This window comes from Bolinopsis microptera, chromosome 9, assembly GCF_026151205.1.
Source record: "Bolinopsis microptera isolate Bmic1 chromosome 9, MBARI_Bmic_1.0, whole genome shotgun sequence".
In the NCBI taxonomy this organism is placed as follows: domain Eukaryota; kingdom Metazoa; phylum Ctenophora; class Tentaculata; order Lobata; family Bolinopsidae; genus Bolinopsis; species Bolinopsis microptera.
Genome location: NC_087080.1, coordinates 7,364,663 through 7,389,945, shown reverse-complemented (window position 1 = coordinate 7,389,945; position 25,283 = coordinate 7,364,663). Strand labels below are relative to the sequence as shown.

At 38.8% G+C, this 25,283-nt stretch overlaps 3 protein-coding genes across 7 annotated transcripts in view; 2 read left to right on the top strand and 1 right to left on the bottom strand.

The window, feature by feature from the left end:
• Positions 1–25,283, bottom strand: part of LOC134820609 (synaptojanin-1-like) — a 42,525-nt gene that overhangs the window by 6,877 nt on the left and 10,365 nt on the right. The window contains exons 10-27 of one of the 5 annotated variants that reach the window (XM_063831105.1): positions 22,481–22,709; positions 22,210–22,251; positions 21,079–21,226; positions 20,738–20,836; positions 19,317–19,460; positions 18,985–19,108; positions 18,635–18,775; positions 9,152–9,344; positions 8,761–8,919; positions 7,603–7,709; positions 6,712–6,822; positions 6,297–6,413; positions 5,727–5,904; positions 5,406–5,543; positions 4,996–5,118; positions 4,468–4,865; positions 4,090–4,168; positions 3,027–3,107 (exon numbers count right to left, since the gene is read on the bottom strand). In XM_063831105.1, coding sequence (XP_063687175.1) covers positions 3,027–3,107; positions 4,090–4,168; positions 4,468–4,865; positions 4,996–5,118; positions 5,406–5,543; positions 5,727–5,904; positions 6,297–6,413; positions 6,712–6,822; positions 7,603–7,709; positions 8,761–8,919; positions 9,152–9,344; positions 18,635–18,775; positions 18,985–19,108; positions 19,317–19,460; positions 20,738–20,836; positions 21,079–21,226; positions 22,210–22,251; positions 22,481–22,709 — 2,611 coding nt within the window. The remainder of the gene's footprint in view (positions 1–3,026; positions 3,108–4,089; positions 4,169–4,467; positions 4,866–4,995; positions 5,119–5,405; positions 5,544–5,726; positions 5,905–6,296; positions 6,414–6,711; positions 6,823–7,602; positions 7,710–8,760; positions 8,920–9,151; positions 9,345–18,634; positions 18,776–18,984; positions 19,109–19,316; positions 19,461–20,737; positions 20,837–21,078; positions 21,227–22,209; positions 22,252–22,480; positions 22,710–25,283) is intronic. The other 4 variants (XM_063831106.1, XM_063831109.1, XM_063831107.1 and 1 more) reach the window with 4 other exon arrangements.
• LOC134820817 (RCC1 and BTB domain-containing protein 1-like) lies at positions 44–2,891 on the top strand. The gene has a single exon (XM_063831451.1). It carries the CDS (start codon positions 60–62, stop codon positions 1,824–1,826), a length of 1,767 nt encoding a protein of 588 aa, XP_063687521.1. The 5' UTR covers positions 44–59; the 3' UTR covers positions 1,827–2,891.
• LOC134820610 (C-reactive protein 3.3-like) lies at positions 23,446–25,082 on the top strand. Its single transcript, XM_063831110.1, has 2 exons — positions 23,446–24,356; positions 24,527–25,082. The coding sequence occupies exons 1-2, from the start codon at positions 23,471–23,473 to the stop codon at positions 24,604–24,606; spliced, it is 966 nt and encodes a 321-aa protein (XP_063687180.1). The 5' UTR covers positions 23,446–23,470; the 3' UTR covers positions 24,607–25,082.

The window sequence follows — 25,283 nt, the reverse complement described above, 5'->3', positions numbered from 1 at the left end:
TACCGGCGACATTAAGCAGTAGGAGTGTAAGCGAACTAATCCCTTCTTGTTTGTTAGCAATGTTTCGGTCCAGAGTTTACAACCCGCCAGGAGGAGACCCGCCTCCTCCTCTCCACCCTCCCACTCCAGTACCAGATGAATCTCCCCCTTCTGCTGCACCTGGGGACGAGATCCTACTGGAGTCCCTCCTTATTACTGCTACGAGGACGGGAAACGTGGCTGCTGCTGCTAACGAGATGAACTTGGAGCGATGGCCGATATTTTCACTCCTTGACAATGATTTTACGGGAACCATCAAGATGGTTTGTGTGTTTGGGAATAACGGGAACGAGGCTATTGTTGTCGATCACAATGATGATGTTTATGCGATCGGGTCTAATTCTTGTTGTTGTTTGGGTTTTGGATATCAGACGAGCACGTTGTCCCCAAGGAAAGTAGAAGCACTCTGCAAGAAGGACATCAAGACGTTTGCGTACGGTAGTGGGCCGCACGTGCTGTGCGTCACTGGGTCCGGAGAGTTGTTCAGCTGGGGCCACAACGGGTACTCTCAACTCGGTAACGGAACCACTAACCAGGGTGTCTCACCAACTCCAGTCACCTCGCTGGGTAATAAGAAGATCGTACAGATCGCGTGTGGGTCACATCACTCGCTCGCACGAACCGAGGAGGGTGAAGTGTTTGCGTGGGGGTACAACAGTTGTGGACAGATCGGGTCAGGAACCACTAACAACCAAGTCACTCCAAGAAAAGTTGGTGGGGTACTGAACGGACTGAAGATCACAGACATCGCATGCGGGCAAACCTCTTCCATGGCTCTGTCGAGCCAGGGTGATATCTACGCGTGGGGGTATAACGGTAACGGCCAGCTAGGTATTGGCAACACCACAAACCAGCCAACTCCCCGAATCTCCTTACTGACAGGACAGGTTGTGGTGGTGAAGATAGTATGCGGTTACGCGCACGCGCTCGCCCTCACTGATGCGGGAGAGATCTATGTGTGGGGGGCTAACTCATACGGTCAGCTGGGGACCTCCACTAAGTGCAACACTCTCACTCCAGTTAAGATAGCTGAGGAGTATGGCAGGTTTGTAGACATAGCAGCGTGTCACTACAACCACATCTCAGCCGCAGTCAACCACTCTGGTAAGGTCTACATGTGGGGTCAGTGCAGAAACCAGTCAATACAGACCCCAACCGAGACCAAGTTTGCGCACGTTGTAGACGTGTTCGCGTGTTTTGCAACCCCCTCCGTCACCCCCTACCCCATGAGTGTGGAACACAGCAAGTTGGGGTCCCTCAACCAGAGCATTGAACAAGCCTTCGACGACCGCAGCACTGCCGACATAACCTTCCAGGTGAATGGTGTGTCGATCTACGCGCACAAAGCCATCCTCAAGATCAGATCCCAGTACTTCCAGGGCATGTTCAGGTCACCCTTCACAGAGTCTTCCCAGGATGTTATAGAAGTGTCCCAGTTCTCATATGATGTGTACCGAGCGTTCCTCGAGTTCCTCTATACAGATCAGGTAACCATGGAACCTGAAGATGCGATACATCTGATGGATCTTGCGAACGCGTACTGTGAGCCCAAGTTGAAGTACCTTTGTGAGCGCATAATAAAGCAGGGTATCACGACTAGTAATGCTGCTCACCTCTACTCAGCTGCCCTTAAGTACAAGAACGAGGACTTGCAGGAATTCTGCTTCCGCTTCTCTCTCAATCACATGACCGCTGTCGTTCAATCAGAAGCCTTCATCAAGCTTGACAATGACCTGATGAAATCATTCATCCTCAAGGCATCAGAGCAAGGTGCTTTCAAAACCTAGAAACTCGCGCGACCCAGCAGACAAACTGCCAACATCGACTCTTTCTCATTCGATCCTACGTCAAGACTTGTGGAATGTGCGGTATGCGAGGCACTTCAAAACAAACTATCAGTGAAACAGTACGCTGGTACAATGTCTTCAAAATTCAGATAGCTGTACTACGCGCCCGAGACCAATACGGCGCTGACCGGAAGACTAAGGGGCGTCCTCATTAAAAACCCAATGTAAATATAGACCTTGAGGAGAGCTGGAATCTTTGCATGTTAACGGAGTGCACTGTTCATCTGTTTTATAAGAGTTATATAAAAAGTAGTGGGTTGAGTTCAAGGAAACATCAGCGACTTCTCGTGTGACCAGGTCATGTGACCAGGTCATGTGACCAGGTCATGTGAATTGAAACATGACGTATCATGTAATCAGGTCACGTTTTATGCTGGTTGTTTCGACCTTCAGAAAAAGAGGTGAAATCAAGCTTTCGTGTGCAAGCTGCATATTGCAATCTGTATTTATTTGGTTTTCAAAGATTTTTAATTTCAATCGAACTTTAGATTTATAGTATATTCCTTACAGCACGGATTTAGGGCAGTATCTAAAAGTGTTTGCCTAAGAATGTGGATTTCTATGAAGAGCATATTGCTTTCAAAGCTTTCGAAAGGAATCAAATACGAAATTTGACAAGATTTTGGCCCGCAAAAAAACCGTGCTGTGAGTTAGGCCATTTGATTGGTCAGATTAAGTCAGGCGACTAGAATACAACTCACCGATTGGTCAGATTAAGTCACGATACTGAAGATCAGCTCTCTCATTGATCAGATTATTAAGAGTACTTTTTAGAAATCAGATGTTATCGTTTGATTAGCAGTAGCACATATTTGACGACAGATTTTTCAAATATTTGGCACACAACACTTGTGTACGTGATAAAATAAACTCAACATTTTATAACTAGATTTAGGTAGACTTAGAGTGGTCACTCTTGACATATTCCAAATTAATTACCTGTTTTATGACCATGTTAGCGGATGACTTTTTATTTTAAATATCACTAACATTTTTATTGCCACATTCCATGCGTATTTACTCGTTTCCTAATAACAAAAATTCTAATAAAGATATAAATAAACGCGCATATATGTAATTAATACATGGTAGCTTCAAAACACCGGATAATATCTCAAACATATTCAACAATCACCATACCTGCTGCATATTTGATGTTTTGCCAAACCCAAACGGTTCACCTATGTCTATCTCCGACTTCTTCTCGTTAAACTGAAATAGCTATCATACTTTACTGATAAAGGTTCTTATCATGCACTAGAAATAGGAATGTAGATAGTGGCGCGTATTGGAAGGGGGAGGGGGGGGTGGCTATTTTCAAATCCTCGACCCTGACTGGCTGACTTAATAAAACTTTATGATGTAACAAGGGGATTGGTCAAAATCACCAATCCCGGTTTTAGAGTCTGGGTTAGTTTGAAGTAGAAAATAGTCATAGTTTAGGACAAGGATAACTGCCAAGAGTTTATTATATCGTTAAATAAAATAAAACAGCCCAGTCTACCAGAACAAGACTGGTAATGGCAGAGCATCATTACAAGTATTCCCACTGTCATACATGCAACAATGAAGCCCAAGTCACAAGGTTGAAGTGTTGAAATTAGTTGAGTGTAACGCTACTTTCAACACTAGTAGACAGAGTGATGTAATAGCTTATTTTAACACACGGTTATATTTGTACCCTAATATGGAGTTAAATAGTCCATTACACGTGTTTAGATGCGGATACTCCCTTTATCATGACATAGTAAGATTTGACAAGGGGAAAAAACGGCGGGAAATTCACTAGAATTAAGATATTATATTATATACAGTTACTTCAGCAACTATAGTAACCACAGTAACTACAGTTACTTCAATAACCAAAGTAATCACAGAAACAGTAGTAATCACAGTAGTCAGTAACTACAGTTACCTCAATAATCACAGTAACTGTAGTAATCATAGGAACTTAATATAGTAACCAGCATACTAACAAAATTACACTGTCTATTATAGCTCTGGTGTAGAACATACATAGTAATTCAAGTGCTTTATTTTTTGGCTGTTAACCCTTTTGAAAAAGTCCCATTTTTTTGTTTATGTGCCCTCCGTTAACCAAAGTAATCAAAGTAACCACTTAGACAGTTTTTGGAACAGTCACATTCACCTATCCTCTATACACGATAAAATACAATTCATTATATTATATGGAACACGTTACCTTTTCTGCGATGAACTCTTTGGCCCCTTGGGCACCTTGACGCGTTTTATCAATGAACGACATTTTGGTGTTTCCTGGTCTGAAAATAAATTCCCGTAACTCGAGAATGTAGGAACATGTTGTTAGGACCAGAGTATTTGGTTTCAGCTGTAAAACTTTTAAGAGAAGTTAGATTTAATTAAATAATTTCACATTCAGTTGGCCTAACCGTGATTTCTGTGACGTCTTATCGATTGATCTTATAGAATTAGAACTATACTGCCTCTACGTCTTTAAAAATTACGAATAACTTCCAGTAAAACCTGTTCAGTTAATCCCAAAATCGGATCAATTAAGTTAATAATCCAAATATAATATGATGAATATAATGTTACTAACCGGACAGGCCGTGTAGGCCGAGTAGGTTGTGCAGACGGAGGATCGTTCTCTCTATAATCAGAGTAATCCTCACCGCTTCCTCCACTCCTGGCCCCCTTGGTAATGATAGGTGCGTACTCTGGGGGCGGTGTAGGGCGGGACGGCGCGTAATCTGGGGGCGGTGCTGGGCGGGACGGCTGGGACTGTTTCACTACCTCAGCAGAGGGCCGCACAGCAGGGCGCGCGGGGCGAGCCTGCTGGGATTCTAAAAGGTCAGCTCTGGAGAATGGAGGAGGGGGAGTGGGACGAGGTGGGCGTTGAGAGGATGGTTCTGTAGTGGGTTGGGAGCTAATCTTTGGGGGCGGAGGACGGGAGGGCGGAGGAGGCCGAGCTGGGGGCATCTTCTTCTCCGGCTCTATCTATAGAATATAAGATCTCAATGAGTTTAAAGCTAAGAGCTGGTTTAACATTACCTAACTACTTAACCTTGCAGTAAGAATTAATCAGAGATTGTACTGAGAGTAATATTTGCAGTATTTAAACTCTTACCTCAACCCGTGGAAGTGACTTGAGTACAGTAGGTTGATACTTCACTCCATCTTCCTCTTCACCACTTTCTTCAGAATCCTCTACAATGTTCTCTTCCATCTCCTCGCCTGACTCGTCCCCCTCCTGAACAAATACACGGGTTTTACAAACGGTATGTATATTGTATACGCAACTTTACCCGAGGTGTTACAAATAGTTTCTCGCAAATCGCAAGTTTGACGGACTGATAAAAAGGCTAGCATCTGTTTTTTGTAAAACAAAAATTCAAAAATTGAGTTTGCCAGTGTCCAATAATATCCTATTGAAAATCGGGCGTGTGCGCATAAAACATTTAAAATTCACCCTATAATCAATACATATTATGTTCAATGAACGTTACATACAATAATAATTGGAGAACAGGGAATTACCATATCTACGAATCCATCATCCAGTAGCTTTTCAATTGGTGTGATAACAAAATTAATAGGAGTAGGTTCCAGCCCTATCAGTAAGTTCCAGTCCTCAGCTGTTGATTTTAGATGTATATCTAGCGTGTGGTACAGTATCTGAGTATGTGAGACTGTCAACATCCGATAATAATAGTAATAATGGCTAATGGCAATGCCACATAATATTTCAAAGCTCCTATAAAAATGTTATATAGTAAATCATAAGGTTCTAGACGCCCCAAGTTCATGATTTAAAAGCAACATGCCCCCCCCCCCCCTCTTCCCCTAGTCCAATTGTACCTCTGTCTCATCCAACTGCAGAGCATGCATAGCAGAGACACTGTCCTGGAACGTGAAGTGCATCACCCCCTCCGGTACCCTCACCAGAGTTATGGGCCCAAACTGTTGCATTTCTTGCAGCACCGCCGTCACCAGAGCACTCAACTCAACCACTGGCCTACCGGGTAGCGCAACACACCTGGGAGAAGGCGCGTGACTTGTCAGCTAATTTGAGATAGTTTAAATTACAAGAAATAAGTGCGCGGCTTCTCCCTCTAGCTTGTACTTGTAACAGGGCTGTGTGACAGGTGTCGGACCGGGTAGGTGTGACATGGCAATTATCTGAATTCTTCTCACAGGACACAATGCATATACCCGGGGTGCGATCAGATTTAGTGAATTTTTGATATTCTGCCATATCTTAGTTATCCCGAATTTAATAACTATTCCACGTACGAGGTTACATATTTAATTTGGCATATTTTGGCCTATTATGCCATGTTTTAGTGCCACTTTAAATAGTTTCGCCACAACACTTACACACATATAATATGTACGATATAAAATATCATAATAAAGTGGAGTACTCACGTCACACAAACAGTTGGATTTGGCGGCCCCAAACCGCGGAACACCTTCGAGTACAGCGCTAACTTCTGTCCGGGGTCTATCTTACGCACCTCAATATCGACTACGCCCAATACCGGCCTGGATAAATATTATTTATAAGTATAAAATATTCAGTACAGCGCATATTTTGAGGTGTAGGGATGGGCGAGAAATCTCAAGGACGTCAAATGTCAACACCCAACACCACAGACACCGACTACTTAGTGCTGGTTTGTTGTACATAGCTGCCAGGCATAGGTTTGAAATGTACCAAAGTAATTCTTTATTCGGACATGTATATGATTCAAAGTCCGATCACCATTCAATTCTTGAATAATTCCAAAACGGTCAAAAATAATAATTCTGACAATTGAGCAGTTGATTAAAAGAATGTGACCTGTGATCTGAAGTCTTTATCTCAGTGTTGCCATAGAAGAGGAGCTTGCCTGGACTGAGGTTATCCATATATCTACACCTTTCCTTGCATCTCCACAATACACGGTCACACCTGAATATAAGTTATTGGATAAGAAGATTATCTTCATAGACAATAACAATGATAATACTTGAATGCCAAGTTGCAGAGGTACCACCTAAACTTTGAACACATATCCCAAACCAGCAGTCTGTCGCAGTCAGCACCCATAAAATATTTTGGGGAGGAAATTGTGAAGTGGCCGCGGTAAAGAAGTCGGGTTATGTTCGGGGGTCGTTTATGCCATGACTTATTTTTGCTAATAACTATAAAAGAGCAAAGCCTTGTTATAGCTAATTCTGTTCTTGTGGGTATATCAACGATAGTGGCTTGTTCGTTATCATAAAACCTTGCAAGTTGCATGTCACTTAAATCTTAATTCAAGAACCTCATTTTATGATTCAACTGTATTCCGATATATGTCAACAATCAAACGCCCTAAGGAAATCCGATTAAACCACGAATCACGATCCTGTGGAAGAGACGTCGTATTCTTAGTTCTTACCATCTCGTGTGCCTTATTGACGATCCTTGTTGATCTCACTGAGTAAAAATTGCAAATAAGTTAGATTCTCACTCCCTTATTTGCCCTTTTTACTCCCTTCCGACATCGCAGATTGCCAAAACGGAAAATATTCTTGTCTAGTCTTATCCTTTGAATGCTATCCCATCAAACGCGTTTTAATCCACTACATGCAATTCTATTGAAATGTCAACATCTCCCAAGCCCTATTTCAATTACGTGAACATTTGATAGACAACTGACAAGGTCAATATCTTATAGATTTCAGTATTCAATTAAAAATATCTGACCATGCTGGAGATCTGAATTTCTCGCTTGTATCGTAGTAATCTGAGTTCAGGTCGTATTTATAAGTCGGAGCAAACTCCAGTGGACCCTCGTTGTACCCTTGGAATACCTGGAACAGGAAGTAGATTTAGATTTGATAATATTGAAAGTAATTGTGAACTATAACACGGGTGTACGGATGAAAAAAGTGACAATAGTTTGTTAATTGTATCGTACATTAACAGATGGTTAATACATGCCACGTGTGAAATAGTCTTCTTTAAAACGATAATTAACGTCATGACATCAACTCAATTCTTGAGATAGAGAAATAGATCGCTTACTACGCACAGATCAGATCAGAAACGCGCGTGGAAAGTCTGTTGTGACAACTTTATATAAAACAATAAAATGTCTTCGCGCGCTGCGTAATGCACCCCAAAAACCTGTGACTGTCCGGCTTGTGATTACAGACAGTACTCTCGCGAGGCCAGTATTAAAGACAGTGCGTAATTCAGTGGCGTAACGAAAGGCCCTGCTGACCCTGCTGTGCAGGGGGGCGCCGTCTTAGGGGGGCGCCAAATCGTCGTTTGAATGTGGGACAATTTCGAAAACTTAACTAAAGTACTAGCAAAACTGCGCGTTTTGCTCTAGATACACACTTTTTTAGAGATTTTACCGGCGTATTCTTTAAAATCACCTAATTTGTTCAATTTTAGGGAGGGGCACCAAAAGGGGAGGGGCGCCAACAGGGGGGCGCTTTTTTCGGCAGGGGGGCGCCAACAGGCAACGTTACGCCACTGGCGTAATTATCAACTAGGTGATGGGCTCGGATTATTTCATAGGGTGTAAGCCAGAAGTGTAGTGTGAACTAAAGTTTCAGTTGGCACTGCAAGTTGTACGATTTAAGTTTAACCCTAAAGCTGATTAAAGTGTACAAACATTCAGAAATCAACATTTTTAAACCACAAATCGCTTAATGATTAGGTCGCACAGCAAGTTGGCATAATTTCATATTATGTAAATTTGTCAGAAAGTCACATGTGTAGCATCACATAACAATTATAAACAATAGCAGTAAAATAACTGACACTAATTTTACAATTACTTTCTGCATATAAACCCAGTAACGTGTTTACAATAACAAAACAATAAAATGTACGTAAATTAATTCGAATCACCTTTTTCTCGTTTTTCTGAACAGTGAGCTGATCAGCACACTGAAGATCGTACCAAGATTTCTTTTTAACCAAATCTCGTATCTCATGGTTTGCATAGTCTATCCTGTAGTTAAAGTCACCGCACCAGAAAACGTAGTCGTGATCCTCTATCTCCATTCCCTGAGCGAGTATGTATAGCGTTTACTGTATAGTAAAATATACCTTGCGCGCTTTCAATGAGCTTGGAAGTGCATTAAATAGCCCGATGAACGAAAGATAAAAGCACAATGAAAAATAGGAAACAGACGCAAAATTTACAACAAAAAAGTGTGAATTGAGAAAAGCCCCAAAATTGCTAAAATTCGATTCCAAAACAAAACACACTTATAAAAGCAACAAAAATAACACATACGTTATCAAACAAGGCCTTGTCCCTGATGTATTCGTAGTGCTTGTTTCTGTCAATAACATTGTTCTGTCCAGCAGCCAGATGTGCACATACAAAGCACAAAGAGGTTGAGTAGAGGTTGAATGATATCGCCACCCCACCTTTATTCCCTGTCTTTCCTTTTAGTCCCGTTTTTATTGCGTCTATGCAGATATCCCTGAAATTGTATTTTATTGTGCCAATACAAATTACAGATATCCCTGAAATTGTGTTTTGTTGTGCCAATACAGATTACAGATATACGTGAAATGGTACACGGTTTTTATCACAGGCTCAATACAAATATCTCTGGAATGAGGGGGGGGGGGGGGGGGGCAACCCCATAGATGCCCATGCCCATTGCACATTAGACCAAAAGCTGAGGAATAACTTCTTGACGAAATGGGCTTCATTTTCATAATTTTTTGGTCAAAATAAATATATTTCTGATACCACATTCTATTGAGATAAAATAATATAGCTGTACTTGCTAATTAGAGGAAGGCAAAGACGATGGGGATTTCTACTTCCGTCACAACTCAAGTTTAAGCTGTTTTTTAAGGTTGAGGGAAAAAAAGTCACAGAAAGCTTTCACAGCACAAAAAAATATAATAAAGGTAAAGATTGAAGCCCTCTTTTTGAACTGACTCTTCTTACTTCTTACTTTACATTTTCTCATTCGTTTTCGATGATTCTTTTTTTGAGGGTGGGATCTGTATCTAGGATCATATAATTTTATGATGTTTAGTTGCATACGGCCACGGTTGTATCATTTTTTCCTCAATTTCATTGATATTTTTGTTGAGTTATTTATTCACACTGTGTGAACCATTTGAATTTAAAATCCCTTTTTAATGCGTCTTTTAAAATCCAAGTGTAGGTACAATATGGAACACATAACGGCAAAATCTCATGCTCACTACGTTCACCTGCAGGTCCAATCACCGCAAATAATTTATAAAAATAACCATTGCCATTAAAAGGAAGGAGGACCAAATAACTGGAACTTACAACAGCGTTCGACAAAATTCAAAAATTGTAACCAGGCCTTACAAAAGCTGTAGTATGATGTATCATAACAAAATATAACTTGCAGCATTGCAGCAACCTCATGCCATGTCAAAATTTTATTAAATGATTATATTATACAATAATCATCATAGAAAATTCTATTTCTCAAGTATATGACGTCTAGTTAACTAAATCGTGGTAAATTCGTCACCTTCAAAATGAAAGGGTATTAGTCGACTTAGCGATCTATAGGGCCATACTATGGGGGCATTTTGCTCAATATTGGGATACTCAAACTATTTTAAAAGGGTACGTCATGAAGACTTGGATCTTTTATAACTGACTTAACTTTACCAAAGATTTCACAAATCCAAAGGGCGCATATTGTAGACGTGCTCTCTTTTAAAAATCAAAATTGTATCAAATACTTTTTATCAAAATGTGCATATTGACCTTTTTAAGTCTGCTTTAAAAAGGTAAAACTCTACTTTTAAAATATCACCTGTTATTTGAAAACAAAAATATCATCTTTTCATGCAATAAAAAACTACAAAATGAAGATATTGGGCTCCTAAGAAGTTGTTTTTTCTAAAACAATACGTATGCATTGAAGGAGACCATGTCGATATGGCTGACTATAAGAACTTTGAAATGCTGCTCATCAGTTAAAAGAATGAGTCTATCTCAAATTATAATTCCTGGACGGTTAATATCAATTAAATATGATATTTTGATCCATGTTTTGCCTGTGAATCCCAATCTCTCCAAAAATATAATTCCAGTACTCTTAAAGAGATCATGAAGTGTAAATTTGCGAATTTTTCAAAAATACTCGAAACTTGGGTAGTGTGCTAGACTTGGTAATTCTGCCGCAACCTCAAAATAGCTCCGTCGTAATTGCTTCTCAAGCTGAGATAATATGGGGCATATCAATTACATTTTTCCAGGTTGCGGCTAGGTGACAGGATAGCATATACGGCATGTGTAAAAACACCTGATTTTAATCGTCCATAACAAGTTTTCTGTTGGTTTTTTTTGAACCGACAAGATTACCATCAGGTATAAACCATTATACTTCACATATCTTCCTAAATTTGGTGTACAGCGATTAATCTAGTTCCTACAAGCAATTAAAGACAGCTCACTTCATGGAATTTGGATGTAGCACGATCAGTGTTCAATTTGTTTACTTTCGTTCTGTTACGGTCTTTGTATTCTAAAGCTTGCGAATGTGTGCTTTCTTGAATAACGTGTAATGTTTAGACACGAACCTAACATATGTATCCGTAGTCCGTACCCCGTAGATAAAAGTCTTATCTTCCAATTAAAGAATTAATAACTAAGTCAGAGCTGTTACAAATTTTCGTGTTTGTTGTCGACTGCGGCACGTGTTTTCAGAGTATAGTAGTAGCGCAAGCTTTGCAATTATGACATTACTAAATATATTATGTAGTTTAGCTTCATTCCCTTATCACTGCAACAACTCTTTACTAGTTAAAATTGATCAAAAGACGGTTGATGGTAAATCATTGTGCAGTTGGAGGTTGTAACAACCGTGAGGGAAGAGACACCAGTAGTAGGAGAAGCTTTCTGGTTTTTCATTCCGTCCCAAGCGATGCAAAACGTCGAACAGCATGGGATAAAAGAGTGAACAGGGTCGACCATGACGTTAGAAGGTTAAAAACCTATAGAGTCTGCAGCGACCACTTCAGCGACTGTGCCTACAAAGAGAAGGACTGGGAGAACTACGTTATAAAGACAGGGAATGTCACACGTAATCGCATGAGATTGAAGGACACATGCATCCCCAACACCGACCCCAATACAGGCGAAATTTGTCTATATATACCGGGCCAGCCAGCCGAGAAACGACCCAGACGGTCGATGATAAAGCCAGTAGAATCTAAGCCGCACGAAGAATCTGAGCCGTACGAAGAATCTGAGCCGTACAAAGATTCTAGCGATGAAGGTTCATCTACTGATGACGATTTAGATTGTTACTGGGACTATTTGGATCAACTTGCGCTGTTTCAAGAGTAGCTCAGACACAAACAGTCGACTCAGATTTTGCAGATGTCGTCATTCAGCCTGATCCGAATGAATGCGATAATGCTTTGTTGATTTCTGATTCTGACGACGATGAATCAATAACAGACGAAGATAATGATCCTGACTTCCCAGAACCTGGTCGAAGGACTGCTCAGACCAACTTGACCACTCAAGGGCCTCAGCGGAGAAAAGATTATAGAAAGAGAATTGCTGAATTTTCCTGGGTGATCGTCTCAGTAGAGCTCCTATTTTCGCTTTTTAAATGGTGCCCATTGTGTGGCTCGTCTGCTGAGGCTCTTCCGAGCAGCTATATGATAGGATATGTGGCACATGTTAATTATCAGTGTTTTGGAAAACTAAGTCACCAAGTTGTTTGGACTTCCTCTTCTAATTCGGGCAGACTTCTTCATATGAATATACTTGTGAATACGGCATCTAGCCTTTGTGGTATCGGGCAGACTGTACTGTCTAATTTGTTTAAAACATTGAAGATGCCTACAATGAGTTTTAATTCCTACCAAGAGCACGAGAAAGTCTGGCTGTTTCCTGCAATGTATTCCATGTTTATTGACATGAGAGATCGTGCTGTTGAAAGTATTCGAGGAAAGTCAAACTTGATTCTTACAGGAGACGGGCAGTTCGATTCACCCGGTCACACAGCGAAGTATTGCGTCTATACAGTCATGGAGCACGGTTCCGGACGTGTAATCGATTTCTTCATTGCACAGAGAGGGTTGAACATGGAGGAACTTGAAAGGGCAGGGTGCAGAGAACTGCTCCTAAAATTGATTGGAAAAGGGATTGATGGGTTCAGTTTAGTGACTGATAGACATTCTGGTATACGGGTTTTATCAGTATCGGAACTGATGATGGACATATTTTGCCATGAACTTAACAAGTTGAAGTAATTGTTTGTATCAAGAAAAAAGTAATTATACTTTAAAGTTAGTCTAGGTAATAGGTTCTTACTAACGTGTATTGTTATTTAGCGTTTGGTAATTGAATGTTTTTCTTCCTACAACATTACACAGCAGTACGTAAACTTATAAGACAATTATTTGACGCTTGTGTATATTATGCACATTATACAGCCACAATTTTTGAAAGATAAAAGTCAAATCTATCAAGTGTCGTTAATTTGGAGATTTTATCAATTAAATTGGCGCCACAGCACATGAATAAAAATGTGCATTTTAACACTGTTTCTATTGCAGTGTCTGACAGTTAGCCGCAATCCAACAAATTAGGGCGATCTTCCTGTATCGATTACACGCGACCTAATTAAGTTACGAATCTGGGAATTCCGAGCCCTATTCTTATATTAGTGTTTCTATGTGATAGTATATGTGAAATGTTTTGACGATTAAGTCGGGGACACTTCATGATCCCTTTAAAGTAACTATACATTCCGAAATCATTTTTCCTCGATTATCTCAAAACACACTTTTTAGTCAATTTTTATTGTTCAGGTGAGGATATGATTAAAAGAATATAAAATAAAACTTTTTGTTTCATTAAAAACTTATTGTTTCATTGACTAGTAGCTAAATAGCATGCAAATTGCAAAGTTTTACAGCTAAGACACTTATTTCTTCAACACTAGCAGTATATGATATACACACATAATATCTTTATCGAATGCAACATTGGCATATTGAGTTCTGAACAGTTTGGGGGTTAGAAACTGACTCTTTTAATGGAGCAGAGTCAACAGAAGCATTTACCTATCTTCCTCTTTCAACTGTCCTTTTACTTCTTTAGTAACTCCTCCTGACATTCTTCATCTTTATCTTTACTTTTAGCGTTTTCTTTACGTTTCATTAGTCTTTTTATGAACTTTTTCCTTTCTGTATTATCTTCTATTGGTATTTTTATGAACTCTTTACTTTCTATATTATCTTCTACTGTTTGATCTTTAGTGCAAGATTTTGAAAAAATGCGAAAGAAAAAGTAGAGTAGGCTGAATGGAAAGAAAAATGGCATCTTTTTCTTCTGTGCCAAGTAATCCACAATATGGGTAAACTGAGAAAATCTCCAGTTTTTATTCTTGTTTTCCATCATAGTCGAGTACCTATTTGAAATGAGGGCGATGAGCAAATTCAGACAAAGAAGCCCAAAGATCAAGAAGTAGAAGATCATAAAGAAGAAGAAGAAGAATTTCGTTGCCTGATCTTCTTGCTCGTATATGTCCTCAGAATACGTAAGTTTACCTTCCATGATGCTCAGGATCATCGTGATAAATCCGTTAACTGGAGTATCCATACTTTGGAATACTTGATTCTCACCGACCTCGAGCTGATGCACAGCAATGTAGCTCTGTACAATGGCAAAAAGAGGGATAAAGAACCCTACAGAGAAGAATGTCAAGATCATGACCACTTTGAATACGTCTTTTATCATCTTCTGCATGGACTGCATGATTGGTCCAACGATGGGAATAAAGAGAAAGATATCGTGAAAGAGCCGCACTAAAGTTAGTAAGAGGGCAACACTGTAAAGGTTTGTCATGTATACCACTCGACGGGTCTCAGTTGTGAAGTCTAGAGTTTCGTCACAGCTTGAATTGTTCACACACACCCTCCCATACACTGACTGTGTAGAGAAACAGTAGTGAAAATTGATTATAAAGGCAAATGACAAGAAAAGGATCATAACCACATCCACCTTGTTCATATCACTTTTGAAGTATGTCAGAATCTTTTTCCAAAATCCCAGAATCTTTTTCCAAAATCCGCGGTTTCTAGAGCCTTGATGGGGGCGGTTGTTGATTAACTGATTGAATTCAATAAGAATCCTCGAAATAAAGCACAGCAGCAGTGTCCATAAACTGAGGGAAAATGGATTTTTCTCAAGTGCAACCATTATTATTCCATCTACAGTTCCGATGCTAAGTCGAGGGTGGTCTAAGGTAACATTTCCTTGGCGATATCGAGATATCAGATCTATCGTGCTTTTCTGGTCTGGGTGTATTTCTAGCAAAACAAAGCAGATGAAAAAAGTCATGATGAAGTAACTGACAATATCGGCAATGAAGCATGAGATAGGTGAAAAAAGTCGGTGATGAGGTATGAATTCTTGCTTTTTCTTCTCTCTAACTTTGTAATAGGCTATCTTGAACGGGTACAAGATGTTCCAGAGTACCAAACATAGCAACCTTCTCAACAAAGCTAGAAATGAAGAAAGGAAATCGTCATATACCCGCTCTTTCCAAAATATTCTTTCGAGGTAAAGTTTCTTGTAAACAGGCCTTGCCACAACATCGCAGAATTTTCCGGCTTGTAGATCTAGCAGAACATCCGTATCTTCGATGTCCATAAGAAATTCGATTTCTTTCAGAGACATGCAATTGTCTAGCAAACCCATGACAAATTTTCTAGGAACATTGTGAAGATCATCATGAAGTTGAAGCATAATCTTGTATAGTTTTCGTTCATAAATATAAACCCCCAACCTTAAACTTGTTTTCAGTGGATCGTCCAAAAGTTTAAGATGCTCTTCAGTCACCAGTGCTCTGGCAATATTTCCGAGGTGCGTCTTTGTATGAAGCCATTTCCGTGAATAGCGTTCTTCAGCGATCGTCTCATCCTCACTCTTACCTCTTTCGCAGTCAAATTTCAGATCCACAATATCTATAACGAAGCTAGAGGAGCAGCCATATTGCAATCCATCCGCATCATAATGTTCATTTCTATTTTTCTTGACCTCCTTTAAAATATGTTTCACCAAATCGACGTAAAAGGAATCTTTGGCACTCAGCTTATTCGTTTCTGAGGTGTTAGTCTCTTTACTTTCATTTTCTTTTTCTTCTTTTTCTTCTTTGTCAAACCATTCCATAAATTTGTCAGCTTTACACTGGTCAGTTATCCAAGATTTGGGGTTTGAAGAAAATTCGTCATCCTCCTCCTTCTTGTCCAATTCTTTCTTCAATTCACCATCCAGGTAATTAAGATACTTCTCGTATATTTTATCATGATCATTAGTGTCATCAACACAACACAACAACACCATATCAATATTATTGTTTTAACCCAACTGCCTTCCTGCTTGAAAAATAAAGTTTTAATAAAGTTGCATAAAAAAGAAAGTAAAAAACAAGAGAAGGTAGGCATGTTGATTTAATGCGAAATTATTGTCTTATTTTGGGGGTAAAAGTTGGCAAAAATTGATTACGTACGCGTAGGTAATATTATGTGAACTAAATTCCTGAGGTCTAAATGCAGCCTTGTTTAGCTATTTTTAAACTGAAGGCTTTTTAGAAGACGACAAATTACTGCTAGGGTCGAATAGTGGCGGTGCAGAACGTTTTAAACAACGATCCATGATTAGCAATCAATTAGTGTGAAAGCAAACGATTAATCAATACGACATTCAACAACGGTGAATACGGTCACGTGGTAACAAGAAATGGTAACAAGGATCCCTGCAGTAATTTGTAACTGAACTCGCCCCAATTTTTCGATATATTGTGGAATTCTATAACTAAAATTGTGAAGAATTGTGCGGGAAGTTCCAAATTGCGAAAAAATACTGCTAGTGCAATTAATATAGTGCGGGAAGCAGCTTTAAGTAAGAATAGGTGCGGGAAACAGGTAATAGTGCGATTCCGCACCCACCGGTGCACGTAAAATAACATAATATAATATTCTTAAATCTTAAAAACTAAATAAAGCAACGTTTTAAGATATAACTTGATAAGTTATTACATTATAGATCATTAGTTGGCACTAACTAAAAACTGCAAGCGGACGAGTAATAATTCCAACATCTTACGCCAACTAGCAATAAGCGCTAGTTAGGGCTACATGGTGCAACGAGATAGTTATCGCTAGATTGTGCTAGCTATTAATAGCTATAGGCAAAGCTAGTCAGTGCAGCTAACCATCACGTTACACTATCGCAAAAGAAACAGCAAGATAATATAATGAATGGGAGGCTGAGTTATATATATGAGTGTAAAATATCAAAGCGAATCAAATTAAACAATAAGCATAAACAAATTCTAAGTCTTGCTAAAGAACTCGTTCACATTCATCCGCTAGAAATGGAACTTTCGCTTTCGGAATTCCTAGACTGGCATGATGATGCAATTCTATATTAAATAAACACAGTGAAGATAGTATACCGCAGTAGAGGATGAAATTTCATTGGTATACACAACACAGCAGAAAATTGGCAAAAATTGATTACGTACGCCTAGGTAATAGAGTTACTATGTGGTGCAGGCCACTCCAACGACTAGGAGGAGACCTTTTCAAGTACAAGTAAGTAAGTAAGTAGTAGTAGAGGTAATATTATGTGAACTAAATTCCTGAGCTCTAAATGCAGCCGTAATATCTTCTTGTTTAGCTATTTTTAAACTGAAGGCTTTTCAGAAGACGACAAACTACTGCTAGGGTCGGATAGTGGCGGTGCAGAACGTTTTAAACAACGATCCATGATTAGCAATCAATTAGTGTGAAAGCAAACGATTAATCAATAAGAGATTCAATAACGGTGAATACGGTCACGTGGTAACAAGAAATGGTAACAAGGATCTCTGCAGTAATTTGTAACTGAACTTGCCCCAATTTTTCGATAGATTGTGGAATTCTGTACCTAAAATTGTGAAGAATTGGGCGGGAAGTTCCAAATTGCGGAAAACGACTGTTAGTGCGAATATAGTGTGGGAAGGGGCTTTAAGTTATTATAGGTGCGGGAAACAGGTAATAGTGCGATTCCGCACCCACTGCACTTATAATATGTTGACTCGGCTCAGCAATCTAGAACAACTGATTAATTAATCATTGCACGTAAAATAACATAATATAATATTCTTAAAAACTAAATAAAGCAACGTTTTAAGAACTAACTTGATAAGTTATTACATTATAGATCATTAGTTGGTACTAATTAAAAACTGCCAGCGGACGAGTAATAATTCCGAAATCTTGCACAAACTAACTATAAGCGCTAGTTACCTCTAGATGGTGCAACGAGATAGTTATCGCTAGATTGTGCTAGCTATTGATAGGTATAGGTAAAGCTAGTCAGTGCAGCTAACCATCACGTTACACTATCGCAAAAGAAACAGAAGATAACATAATGAATGGGAGGCTGAGTTAAATATGTAATATGAGTGTCACATATCGAAGCGAATCAAATTAAACAATAAGCATAAACAAATTCTAAGTCTTGCTAAAGAACTCGTTCACATTCATCCGCTAGAAATGGAACTTTCGCTTTCGGAATTCCTAGACTGGCATGATGATGTAATTCTATATTAAATAAACACAGTGAAGACAGTGTACCGCAGTAGAGGATGGAAAATCATTGGTATACACAACACGGCAGTTCTACACATATTCTACATATTATATTGAATATTCTACATATTGTATTCTACATATTCTACACAATGTTGAAACTAACGTGCAGTGTTGAAGATGGTTGGCCTTTATGAAGACAAAGAGGCACACGCCCACAAGTTGTCTTGAAGACAGAAGAATGTAGTTTGAGTCCCTACACAGAATTTCCTGGAATCTGGTACTCCACATTCCTCTTTTACGCTGACTGAAATGGAATGTGGATTAAATATTATATCAATTTTACATTAGATAAAATAACATAACAACGTCCAACAGTGTAATTAACACGATTGAGCGATAGATTTAGAGAAAAATTACTTCGTTCCCGGTTATCATGGGTAACTAAATAGGACTATTATTATTTCGAAACTCTTCTTTAAAATTAATTATTAAGTAAGTAAGTAAATATATAACCTAGTAGAGACGATGTTTCCAGCAGTTAGATCGACAAGTTCTTGAAGCCCTATAGCAATAACATCAGGGTCGTCCTGGTAGCTGGCTCCTTTATCTACGTAACCGTAGGACGGTGTTTTGTTGCCTGAATTTCAACGTTATTTACTTGAAGGGACTGGCGGGAGTTTTATATATTTCATAGTCGTAGTGGCTGTTCGATCGCTTGTAACAAGCCCCAAAATACCGGACATGGTCGCAACTGATTGACGGTCACGGAAGATAGCTACAAAATTGCTGACAGAAATTGGTTATCAACATCCTCACTGATCCTGTTACTAAAAATAGCCTCAAACCTAAATCTGCAGGCTGCTCAGTTGCGTCTAGTCCTAGTAGATCGTCACAGATACCTCCTAGCTTGAACTGGTTACTGCACGCTACTCGTGGGGCGTCCAGTAACCAGTCTGCCAGTTTATCTTTATCATCCCGCAATATCTTACCTGGGAGATAACAATATTTTACAATATATCTTACCTGGGAGATAACAATATTTTACAATATAGTTTAACTGGGAGATAACAATATTTTACAATATATCTTACCTGCGAGATAACAATATTTTACAATATATCTTACCTGGGAGATAACAATATTTTACAATATATCTTACCTGGGAGATAACAATATTTTACAATATTATATCTTACCTGCGAGATAACAATTTTTTACAATATATCTTACCTGTGAGATAACAATATTTTACAATATATCTTACCTGGAAGATAACAATATTTTACAATATATCTTACCTGGGAGATAACAATATTTTACAAAATATCTTACCTGGGAGATAATAATTATTCTCTCATGATCAGTGTGTAACTGTCCATAATGTAAAAGTTGTTATCTCACTCTTGTTTACGCTAATATAATGCATTAAATAGGGGTGCAATAACTGGGAGGGAGATAACTATTGTTATCTCCCTGGTACTACATTTAGGCTGTGATTAACAGGTAAATAGGAGGGCCAGGGATGTAACTATTGTTATCTCCCTGGTCCATCCTTAGTCGCTGAGATGTTGCTAATTATTTTAAAAACAGAAAGTGGTATAACTTATGTTCTGATAAATATTTTTGCTTCAAAATTTTACAGAATGTCAATAACAAGTAGTCAACCATTTGTGGCAAGTTTTGTGTGAGTGTGAGCTTCAATGAGCTTATTTGACCAATTTAAAATAATTAGCAACATCTCAGCGACCTGTAACAATTTTAAGAGATAAGGATGTGTCCTCTAGAAAGTTTGACTCTGGAATGTTCTATGTAGTAATATTATCGGTCGTTAATTTCCGATGTAAATGCTGCATTCGCTAACATCATTTCGTAGATCATCAGAGAATGCATTTACATCACTGCTTATAATATGATAACATGAGTTATATCCCTCGGTCAAACCTCGGGATATAACTCGTTTTATCCAACTCGTCAAACTCGTTGGATAAAACTATTTTCACAACTCAAAGTTGTGAAAATAATGTTATCACATTATAAGCAGTGATGTAACTGCTTAATAACATTTTACAATATCTTACCCGGGAAAACATAACATTTTACAATATCTTACTTTTTGGTACCCACCCGCCCCAGATTCTTGAAAAATTATTACTGTCCACATAAAGAAATAATACCCATAATTATCAACCCTATGAAGTTAATTTATAAAAACATAATTAAAGATAAACAGTTTCTTAATAATTAAAGATAAGAGGCTTGACATTACCTCCGTTGCTGTTCCAAGTACCGACCGCAACACGAATAGGAAGTTTAGAACAGTAGTCACGTGATTCAGAAAGCAGTCCCTCCACAAACAACTTGGGTACTGAAATTTACATGGTTATTATCAGGAATTAGCCAAATTACTAAATTATTATACTCTTTTTTAACAATTAATTTGTATACAGTGGCACGATTCTTGTATTTCATGTAAGTCTGCCGATTAAGGCTTTAAGGGCATACTAGGAAATGACAGGTACAAATTTCTTAAAGTAGTTCTAAAATAAAACACAGGGATAAAAAGTAGGTGTTAAATCTGTTCGCCTGAAACACAAACGAACAACTCACAGAATCGTTCACACTTAGAAATGACAGGAGGTAACGGTTTCTCAGGATACATGAGGAACTCCTCGATAGCTTCCTGTCTGTTGTCGTCCAGGAAATTGTTCTGAATCGTCCGCTTAACTGACCGTGTAGCGTCCGTGAGACGACTCATCTGAGTGTGATGTCATGTGAGGGGAATGTGACGTCACGTGCGAGGGGAGTGTGACGTCACGTGCGAGGGAAGTGTGATGTCACGTGAGGGAGTGTGACGTCATGTGAGGGGAGTGTGATTTCAAGGGGCGAGGGGGAGTGTGACGTAACGTGCGAGGGAAGTGTGATGTCATGTGAGGGAGTGTGACGTCACGTGCGAGGGGAGTGTGATGTCACGTGCGAGGGGAGTGTGACGTCACGTGAGGGGAGTGTGTTGTCACGTGCGAGGGGAGTGTGACGTCACGTGAGGGGGTGTGGTGTCACGTGCGAGGGGAGTGTGATGTCATGTGAGGGGGTGTGACGTCACGTGAGGGGGTGTGATGTCACGTGCGAGGGATTCAAGTTTAATAATCCTAAAATGCTTTTTGCAGTGATGAATTAAGTTACACAGCTGTATTTTGCTTCACATTCAGCCAAAAACATCACACACATTAACATGATAATATTACATTGATTGATGATTGCACATTATAAATAAACATATCATATTATCAGCATAAGCATAACTCACATAAGAATCCACGAACATTACAGGAATAAACCGAAAAGTAAAACACTGCATACAAATTGCAGACCCTTAAATTTCGAGCTCCACTTATAAAACTTTAACTTTCAGCAGCCAAATATTTAATATTCTATAATGAGGATACTCAAAAGAGGAGCTTGAAATTTAAGGCCATATTTTTTTCAGTTTAAGCTTTACACAGGGACAGAGAGCGAATGAGGTATTAGAAAATGGCAGTATCTAAGAAGTTCGACAAGTGAGGGTAGACTTTAGAGTTAGAAGTAGAGTTAGAATTAGAGTTAGGGTAGAGTGTAGACTTTAGACACTCTAACCTTAACCTGACATTACCCTAACATGAGCCTAATGTCTACCCCTAGAGGTCAGTCTTCTTGGATAGTGCGGATAAATTGAGCAGTACAGTGGCAGAGTCACGCTCTTACTTGATCACGGGCCAGGGACTTAATCGCCGAATCAGTAGCTGACTAACAAGAGACAAGAGTCAAATCAAACGCTCAGCAACTTGCTGGTCATTAACTACAGCAAATTTAATAAACGCAATTAATTAATTACATAAATAATTCAAAAATTGATACAATTGATAACATAAACTAATTTCACTATTTTCACGCCTGGATTTCTAGACTTTATTAACTTTTTAAAACTTTTAAAAATAGATCTTCACAAATTACGTCGCAACCCTCAAGATCCTACCTTGCCAGTAGCTGTTTTAAGAGCACCAGTTCCGCAGTAAGTACGTGAGACCAGGTTAGCGTTGGTATGCCAGCACTTGTCGAACGCGGCGCTAAACTTCTCAATCTGGGGCACCGCGCAGATGTGCTCCAGCTGCCTTACAAGGATCTTGTTGGAGATGAAGGTCTGTACTGAGTTGGTCCGGTCTATACAGTCCAGACAGTTAGTTCTTAGTACTCCTTCCTGTACGCTGGGTCAGGAGAGTTGGGATTAATCATAGTAATTATAGTAATTAGTAGGATGATTATTTCATTAAATATTAAATCAACTCATTAATTAAGTTATTAATTATTTCATCTTGAGTGCAGTGAAGTCTTCGTCAAATGTGCCCAAACTTTGAATAGTTAGAGTTCAATAATAAAGGATGGATGTAAGATTTTAAAAGTGGACACAATTTAAGAGTGGGTAGCTGCTTAATCTCCCCATCAATAAGATCTTTCTACAGACTAGATTATGAACAGCAAACATTTTACTGTACTAGTAGAACACTTCAGAAATTGAATTTCAACCATCTCTCAATACCTACTGCATACTAAATAACCCAGTAAAGCTGTAAACATTGTGGGATATAATATGTTGTTAGAACTTCAGTATGTTGGAGTCTATTTACTATAAAAACTAAGTAATTTTCTCTAGCAAAACAACGTAGCTATATTTTATTCCGATTTACTGTATTATTGTGATAATAAAATACGATATTTCGAAATCTGTTGAGTCACGAGAAGCAGCTGTCTGGATATGAACAGCTTACTGTTTATGTCTATATAAGGTAATAATAATGCTTGGTATAACCAAACATAACACTGAGTAGACCACAGCTCTGCCAACTGGATTATCGTCAGCTCGAAAGTCAAAACTCGGTTACTATCGTCACACAACAATCAGGTGATATTGTATTTATAAATCCAAGTATTCGGGAGGAGATCTCACATTCGAACAGTTGTTTTAACTATGTTGTGCTTTTCAACTCTTCTCGCTATACTCGGACTACTCCTCGCCGTAGATTCATCTGTCGACGAGCCCGGACAAAGACTGGTAGAAAGACGCTACAGGGGATTAAAGTTCGGAGCTACAAACCAGGACTACGTTCTCTTCAAGCCAAGAATGGAACCAGTACAGGAATCCTACTCGCTGTGCGGATGGGTAAAGAAGATACTATCTGGTGAAAGAAAGTACTGGTTTGCTTACGGAACATCTAGTGATGTCAATGAGATTTATTCATCAGATAACGGATTCTTCCGCACGTTGAGCACCTATGTAGATACGAGGAGCAAGGTAACTGAGCAGCTAGGAACATGGAGACATGTCTGCAATACGTGGAGTCTCACTACTAGAACAGTTAGTGTGTACTATGATGGGTTACTTCTCGGATCAGTCACAACCCCCTCTGGTAAGAGGCTTGGTCTAGACGGGTATGTTATACTGGGCAATGAGTTTAACTCATACGGAAGTAACTTTATTTTTCCATTTGGTGGTGAACTGTTCAAGGTGAACATGTTTGATAAAGAACTGAGTGCTGCTGAAGTGAACGAAATGGCGGACGGAGGTCTCTGTTCAGAAGTAGAAGATAAATATGGACGAAGTAGGTATCTGAAATGGGAAGACATGCTTCTTGAGGAGAAATCAGGAGATGTCACTGAGATCGACGTTGGCTGCACCCCTGAACCAAAAGAGAAAGATGAAGTGGTAGAAACCAACAGTACAGAGGACTGTGAATGTGAGCAGGGGAACGGAACAACATTCAGCCGCTGGGACCTGCTACGAGGAGAGAAGTTCTTCAACAAGACGGTCTCCGTGGAGTTAGTTGAAGAACTGAAACAGACATGGGAAATTCTAGGTAAGCTTTAAATGTTTTAGTAGCTTTATGCTTTTATATTGTGATGTACTGATAACACGTTTGGATACCTTTTAACAGTAATTGTTTTTATTAATATTAGTTATCTATTATTGCAGTAATTAAAGAATTATTCTATTTACACTTGTCTTCTAAATTAAACACATCCGCAGGAGATTTCAAAGGAGCAACAGTGACAGAAAGGTTTATCTCCCACTTCAAGTTCTTTCACGACGGGCAAACTTGCAGCTGATTGGACTGAATACTCTTCAGTGTGTAACATGTAACCGAGGACATAGTAATTGTAAACTTCAAATAATTGAATACGAACAGTTTTGTTTGATCTCAATCAGTTTTTAATCGTTTTACAGTCTTTTAGTTTAAAACTACGATTGAACTAACCGAGTCATTAATGATTTCGTAAGTTTTTTTTTTCTAATTTAGTAAGTTTTTTTAAGTTAGTTACAATAACTTGTTAAACATTACATTTATGATCTTTAAATTGGATTGGAGAACACGTTTTTCCGCTCAAAACTTAGCGAGACGTGACAATGGCTCGATAATAGATACGCTAAAAATTCTGTTTATAATTACGTCAATAATTACATTGCTAACTATTCTATAAATTACGCTAATAATTACAAGTTGGTTCTTTTCTACTCATCGTGTGTTGTGTAATACAAAGTTATCTGTTTGTAACTTACTGTTTAATTCGATACGAATTTCTATAATACAGACAATTTTTTCTTCATTCGTACTTTTAACTGTTGTAATACACAAGTTGATATATGGCGGTAATATGCAATACGTACTTGAGAATTGGAGTTATTGATTGATTCTACTGTTAGTGCCATTCTGATGCAAATTAGCACAATTAATATTTAAAGTTTAGGTTTCTAGGCCTCTATAAAGGAAACTAGAGGATGGAGG

Bases quoted from the DNA above. Each gene is read 5' to 3' on its own strand.
- LOC134820817 (XM_063831451.1), top strand. From the start codon at position 60: ATGTTTCGGTCCAGAGTTTACAACCCGCCAGGAGGAGACCCGCCTCCT.
- LOC134820610 (XM_063831110.1), top strand. From the start codon at position 23,471: ATGTTGTGCTTTTCAACTCTTCTCGCTATACTCGGACTACTCCTCGCC. The intron at 24,357-24,526 runs GTAAGCTTTAAA...ACACATCCGCAG, and splicing joins ACAGACATGGGAAATTCTAG to GAGATTTCAAAGGAGCAACA.